General features: G+C 49.7%; 1 protein-coding gene across 1 annotated transcript in view; it reads right to left on the bottom strand.

The window, feature by feature from the left end:
- Window positions 1-7119, bottom strand: part of Prkx (protein kinase X-linked) — a gene marked incomplete at its 5' end in the record, with an annotated part of 24574 nt that overhangs the window by 9143 nt on the left and 8312 nt on the right. The window contains 2 exons of the mRNA XM_015505241.2: window positions 1193-1312; window positions 4854-5117. Of these exons, the coding sequence (XP_015360727.2) occupies window positions 1193-1312; window positions 4854-5117 (384 nt within the window). The remainder of the gene's footprint in view (window positions 1-1192; window positions 1313-4853; window positions 5118-7119) is intronic.

Raw genomic sequence — 7119 nt, 5'->3', positions numbered from 1 at the left:
TGAAAAAAAAATGTGGCTATATACCAATGGGATATTACTCAGCATTAAAAGAGAATAAAATCATGGCATTTGCAGGTAAATTGATGGTGTTGGAGAAAATAATGACAAGTAAAGTTAGCCAATCCCAAAAGAAAAATGCCAAATATTTTCTCTGATAAGTGGATGCTGATGCATAATGGGTGGGTGGGTGGATGGATGGGGAGGTGGATGGATGGGTGGGTGGGTGGGTGGATGGGTGAGTGGATAGTTAGATGAAGAGGCAGATAGATAGACAGATGGATGGACCGATGGTGGTTGTATGGTAGGAGACTGGACAGACAGTGGATGACAGGTTGATAGATGATTGACAGGTGACAGGCACCGTCGCCAGGTCACACTTCATGTCTCATGTCCTTTCTGTCTGACCTGCACATTTGCTCCCTAAGTTTTGCTCCCTATTCCCAGGGGGGACTCCTCCTGGTTGGTCTGATCCCAAGGCTCCTCTGGGCAGTGAGGGGTGAACTTTTCGTTCAGACAGCAGCCGTAAGCACCAGAGCCCCTGACCACTGTCAGCTCCCAGGGGCATCCAGGTCCCCAAAGGGAACCAGAGAGATGTGAGAGGGTCTAGCTGTTGCTACCCCTGGTGACTAACCCCAAGGAGACCCAATCAGGTGACTCTGAGGGTCGTGGCCTTGGACACTGGCTTCCCCTCTCTGACAGGGGTATCTCACACCCGCCCCGGGCTGGACACGGCCTGCTGCCGACGTTCTGACCAGCCGTCAACAATCACACCTGGGGGACGCGGGAGACCTTTCCTGACTGTGTCCAATGCCCAGAAAGTGACCTCGAGAGGCAGCATGGCCAGCTGCTCCCTGCAGGATGCTGGCCGCCTTTGATGGCCGTAGCTCTGTGTGACATGTAGGCTGCTCGGTTCTGCATGTTCGTTGCAGGTCAGCCTTGGGCCCCAGGTGGACACCACAGTTAAGAAAGCGCGGGCTTCTCAGGACATCTCCAGGGTGGACGGTCCCCTGTTCACGGGTTTGCCTTTCCCTCCCCTGCACAGCAGCCTGTCCGTCATCCCAGCATGTATGCATTTTCGAGTTTGGGGACAGCAACATCCCTTGGACAGATAGACAGCAATGTCTCTTGGACAGACGGACAGCAAGAAGTGCTGCTGTGCCAGGCGCACTGTCTGCGAGGGGGACCCACTCACCCTGCCACCATTTCGAAGATGAGGATGCCCAGCGCCCACCAGTCCACGGCCCGCCCGTGGCCTTTGCTCTGGATGACTTCAGGGGCGAGGTATTCGGGGGTCCCGCAGAGGGTCCACGTCCTGGGAGGGCAACAGAGACGAGCACGGGGAGGTCAGCTGCTGCAGGGACACAGGACATCCGAATGTCCCCACCCAGCTCCTCACCTATCTGCAAAAGGCGAGAAACCAAGGCTCCGGAAGCTGAGGCAGGAGGATGGCCAGTTGGAGGCCAGCCTCGGCAACTTAGGCCCTAAGCAACTCGGGGAGACCTTGGGTTCAATCCTTGTGAGCAGAAAAAAAAAAAAAAAAAAGAAAAAATTTAGCTTAGCTTCTACCGCCACCCAGTGGACAAGTGGTGAAAGAGGGGATTGGATTTTTCAGGACCATCAACCACACTAAGTTCCAGCGACTTGGGTGGCCTTCGGGATGCAGGGAGGTCACTCTACCTGGTTTGCTATTTTTTTCCCCTTTTGTTATGTTTTGTTTTTAATCATCAACGCTTTCGCTGCTGCCCAGATCGTCGCCTTTCTTGCAAGGAAAATTTGGGAATCTGCAGATTTTAGTTACACACAGAAGCTCTTGTAGAGCATACAGAGAGCAGATTGGGAGGCTGAGGCAGGAGAATGGCAAGTTGGAGGCCAGCCTCAGCAACTCAGTGAGGTCCTAAGCAATGGATGAGGCCCTGTCTCTAAATAAAATAAAATAAAATAAAATAAAATAAAAAGAGCTGGGGATTGTGGCTCAGTGGTAAAGCGGCTCTGGTTCAATGCCCAACACCAGATAAATAAATGGTAAAGGGACCATAATATTCATATTTTATAATATTCATTTTTAAATGTAAAATTAAAACCCCAGTGACCTTCAAAAAAATAAGCTTCCGTGGATATTATGATGGATGAACAGGGAAGCCACAGAATCTGTGCAACGGATAGAAAAATGAACACAGGTTGCACTTTCTTCCTGGTTCCTTTGCATCAGACTTTTAAGGAAAACAACTTTAAGAAAAGGGGCGTGGCCCGCGGGAGGAGGCCTCAGAACCCGGATATTCATTCAAGGACCTGGGTCTCCCCATGTACCGCGGGCCGCCAGCAGAGGGCAGCACCGACGCTCCAAAATTTTTGGAGGAAAAAAAGTGACCTCTTTATTAATTATTCTGGGCAAAACGAGGGTCACCGTCTCCTTCAACTTAATTTAAAATGAATTTGAAAAACCAACACTCTGGACAGTTGCAGGAAAACTTTTAAAAGTATTTCACAGCAGCTTGGACAGATGAGTCTGGTCTCTCAAGGTTAAACTGCAGGAAGACATTTTTTTTTGTTTTTCTTTTTGGTACCAGGGATTGACCTCAGGGACACTCGACCCCTGAGCCCCCTCCCCAGCCCTATTTTGCATTTTATTTAGAGACAGGGTCTCCCTGAGTTGCTTAGGCCTCGCTTTGGCTGAGGCTGGCTTTGAACTCATGATCCTCGTGCCTCAGCCTCCAGAGCCACTAGGATGACCAAGGCGTGGGCCACAGAAGAGGCCACCATCCAGTACAGAGCGGTGCTAGACACACAGATGCGCAGCCGTGTGAGCTCGTCACTGTGTGGGTGCCTACAGCTGTTCGCGTGTCACACATTGTGCATAGGCTGTGAATGTCACCCACGACCATCAATGTGTTCAGTGGGTTACAAAATATCAGTGGATGACATTGACAGAATTAATACTACTATATTCATATATATCCTATGCACATGTGTGTATGTACACATACACGTATGCACATTAAAACTACATGATACATGTGTATTAAAATGCTAATGTATTAATTGGCAAGATCAATACTAATATATTGATTTATATTATATATGCATGTATATGTACACACATATGCATATTAAAACGACATATGTGTATTAAAATGCTAATGCATTACATGGACAGGATTAATACCAATATAATTATAGCTTATGTTCATAAACACATGTATGTGCATATATATTAACATGACATACATACACCTGGGTATATGCAATGTGTATATATGGATATAATCTATACATGTATGTATATATGCAAATATATGCATGTAGGAGTGTGTGCATACATTAATCCAATATGATATATTTACATGCATGTGAATATGTATTAAATGCATATCATTAAATATGTATTAAATACATATCATTAAGTATGTATTACATTACACCATTATATAATATAAATGCATCATTAATATATTATAGACATAATTAATGCTAATATATTAATAATGAAATATATATATATATATATATATATATATATATATATATATATATATATATGCACATGTATCCATGTGCATGTATTAAGGGTTTGTGTTTGGATGTGAGTACATTAATATGATACTATATGTATACATGCCCATAAATGCATATTAACAAAATATAGTATATAACACAGGTATATATGTATATGCTTACGTATTTCATTAATAAATATATATGCATACAGAGCACTTTAAGTCTATATCAATTAGGGTTTTTCAGACAGGATTATGAGTGTTCTGGTTTTGCTTCTCTGGTGAACACTAAAATCATATATGGTATAATACAATACACAATGGGAGATGTACAATATTTGTTATTGTACTAAGTATTTACATATATAACAAATATTGTACACCGTGTACAATTCTATGTATTTATATCAGTAAGTACTTGTTATATTGTTGTATCGTGTTAATATACAATAGATTGACACGATCAGTCCCGTGTGCTAACACATGCACGTGCACATGGATGTGCACATATTGACACATGCTGTGTGCATACGTGTGCACAAGAGGACTTTACGGATCAGGGTTTTCCATAGGGGACCCTCCTCTCCTCCTCCTTCCCCTTCTCTGGAGAACACTCGCGTTTCCTATAACCTCGTGCGTAATAGAAAACGTGGGATTCAAAGTGCAATACCAGCCAGGCGCGGTGGTCCACGCCGGTCTTCCCAGGGGCTCGGGAGGCTGAGGCAGGAGGATCGCGAGTTCAAAGCCAGCCTCCGCCAAAGCGAGGCCCTGAGCAACTCAGGGAGACCCTGTCTCTCAATAAAATGCAAAATAGGGCTGGGGACGGGGCTCAGAGGCCGAGTGCTCTGAGTTCAATCCCTGGTTCAAAATTTAAAATTGCAGTTGGATCCGTAATGTCGTGTGCAACCTGAAACACCGCTTTCTTACCCTGAGCTTTAGGCATCCATGACACGGAAACGCAGCGGAGACCCACGTACGTGTGAGGGACACGCACATGGCAGAGGCCCATCCAATGGAAACGCAGCGCAGACCCAGCGACAGAGGGTGAAGGACGGGAGTGCAGGGCGCAGTAGCTTTGGAGCGGGATCTGCACCGCGCTCCCCGCAGGGGCTCTGCGTGCGCCTCGGGCACCTTGGACAGTCTCGGGTTAGCACGGCAGGGCCACACAGGGGCCTCTTCCAAGGTGGACAGGAAGGAGCATGACCTGTCCAGGGACCAGCGCGGACCACAGCGAGCCCCAGGCCTGCCCCTGGAACCCCGGCTTCGCACGGGACAGTGGACGCTCTGCGCTTTCGCGGCACCTGGGTGCCTGGCCTCACCACTCTCCAGGCGCACGCGCATCCCCGGGGGGTCTCCTACCTGTCCACCAGCTTCTTGGCGAACCCGAAGTCCGTGAGCTTGATGTGGCCGTCCCGATCCAAGAGTATGTTCTCCGGCTTCAAATCCCTGTAGACGATGTCCCTGCAGTGGAGGTACTCGATGGCGCACACGATCTCGGTGGCATAGAAGAGCCCCGTGCTGCAGGAGAAGCGGCCGCGGTTGCGCAGGTAGCTGAAGAGCTCGCCGCCCGGCACGTACTCCATCAGCATGTAGAGGAAGCGATCGTCGTGGCTCGTCCAGAACCTGCGGGGACCAGGGAAGGGTGACGCTGGTGACGTTCCACACTGAGATACGCGTCAGGTGGCTGTGGCTCCAGGGGGATGCGCACGGCCTCGCTCAGCTGCTGAGGCTGGCTTTGAACTCGCGATCCTCCTGCCTCAGCCTCCGGAGCCGCAGAGAGGACAGGCGTGCGCCACGCGCCTGGAGGTGGGTGTCAAGATGCACAGGGACTAAAAGGCGCTTGGGGTATGGAGGCGCCACGATGCTTAGGGTGCAGAGGGACCAGTGTATGCATGGGGCGTGCACACCTGTTAGCAGGTGCAGGTCGAGGAGGCTCAGGGTGCCTATGGACATACTGCTATCTTGGGGACGAGGACATGTCAAGACGCACAGACAGATAGATGCTCAGTGTGTGCATATGCTTAGGACATATTCAGTGAGATGTCCCAGGACGGGGACACACAGATGTGAAGATGGACCCACACAGAGATTTATGGCATTGGTGAGGACCCAGAAGGAGACACCCGGAGCTCAATCGTGGAGCCCAGCTTAGCAGGAGCCACGACGGGAGATCCATCCCCGGCACCAAAAGAAGAAAAGAAAAATGTGCGTCTAGTTAGGAGCCGGTGATGCATAGATGTTCAGATCTTGCTGCACCCAGAGGTTTAAGAGGTGCATACAGACGGGTGTCAGCACATGTGCACAGAGGCGGAAATTTGGAGAAATGAGTAGGATGTATTTAGAATATGCTCAAGAAACACGCACAGAGACAGAGACAACTGGGTGTGCTGTGTTCCCCCAAAGTTCAAGTTGGCTCCTGGTGGGGTGCCATGGAGGGACCGCCTACTCAAAGGAGGGGTGGTTACTGAAGGTCCCTGGCTCCTGGTCCTGCCATGAGGTCCCATCATGTCCCACATACTCCCAACCATGAGGCCAAGTGCCAGGTTCCAGTGCAGCCCAGGAGGCCACTGTAACTGGCTTCTCCAACCTCTAGACCTATGAGCTTAAAAAAAAAAAAAAAAGATCTTTTTTATATATGCATTATTAACCCTCAGGTTTTTTGTTACAGCAATGAAAAACTGACCAACAGGTATAGAAAGGCATTCATTAGAAGATTACTGTGAACCCAGGATTCCTTCTCAAAATCCCTGCCTCACAATTCGACCCCCTTGATACAAGCAACTTAGTAACAGTTCGCCATCTGGATTGTTGGGAGACAGGATCGACACACAGGTCTCACTGTCCTGGTGTGGAAGGAGGGCGAAGACCATGTTCTGTCAAGAAGCCAGGGAGTCATGGGCTCACTTAAGTCCCTTTCCAAATTTTGCTGCTACAGCCCTGACCCCAGGACCTTGGGATGTGCCTGTGTGTGGACACGGGTCTTTACAGAGGGGATGGGGATACAGTGTGGTCTCAGAGGGGCCCTGACCCACCAGCAGGACTGGGGTCCCTGTAGAGGAGATGAGGACACAGACGCACACAGAGGGATGTCCCTGGGAGACACAGGGAGAAGACAGCGTCCTCAGTGGCCGGGCAGCAGCCTTACCTGGAGGACAGCAGAATCCTAGGAGGTGCCAATTCCCCTGTTCTTCTCCAAAAAGCCTCCCAAATCCTAACCCTCTCGAGTGCGCCCACGAAGCCCAAATGGCAAGGTCCACACGGCCCACCCCGCGTCCTGCACAGAAGTAGCCAGATCATTATGCAAACCACCCCTTCCGGCTGCCTGTGTATGCAAAGGATTGCTCAGGACTCAGGGGGTGACAGAGATTAGGACCCAAATGTCCCAAGCAGATTCTGTTGTCTCTGTCCCCGTCCCCAAATTTCCAAAGACTTGAGCCCCAGTGAACTGGAATCTGAGCCCAGCAGACAGCAGGCAGCAGGGTGGGGCCCATCAGCCGACCCGATCACTCCCATTAGCTGAGGGCTCCGTCCCTTGGGGACCCTAAAAGTGCCAGGGCGGACGAGAGCGGCTTCTGCAAAGTGCATTGCATGTTTAATGCTTCCTGTCACCCCCCCCCCCCCGGGG

Source organism: Marmota marmota, unplaced genomic scaffold, assembly GCF_001458135.2.
Source record: "Marmota marmota marmota unplaced genomic scaffold, marMar, whole genome shotgun sequence".
In the NCBI taxonomy this organism is placed as follows: Eukaryota; Metazoa; Chordata; class Mammalia; order Rodentia; family Sciuridae; genus Marmota; species Marmota marmota.
Note: the sequence above shows the minus strand (reverse complement) of the source record. Positions and strands in the feature narration are given on the sequence as shown.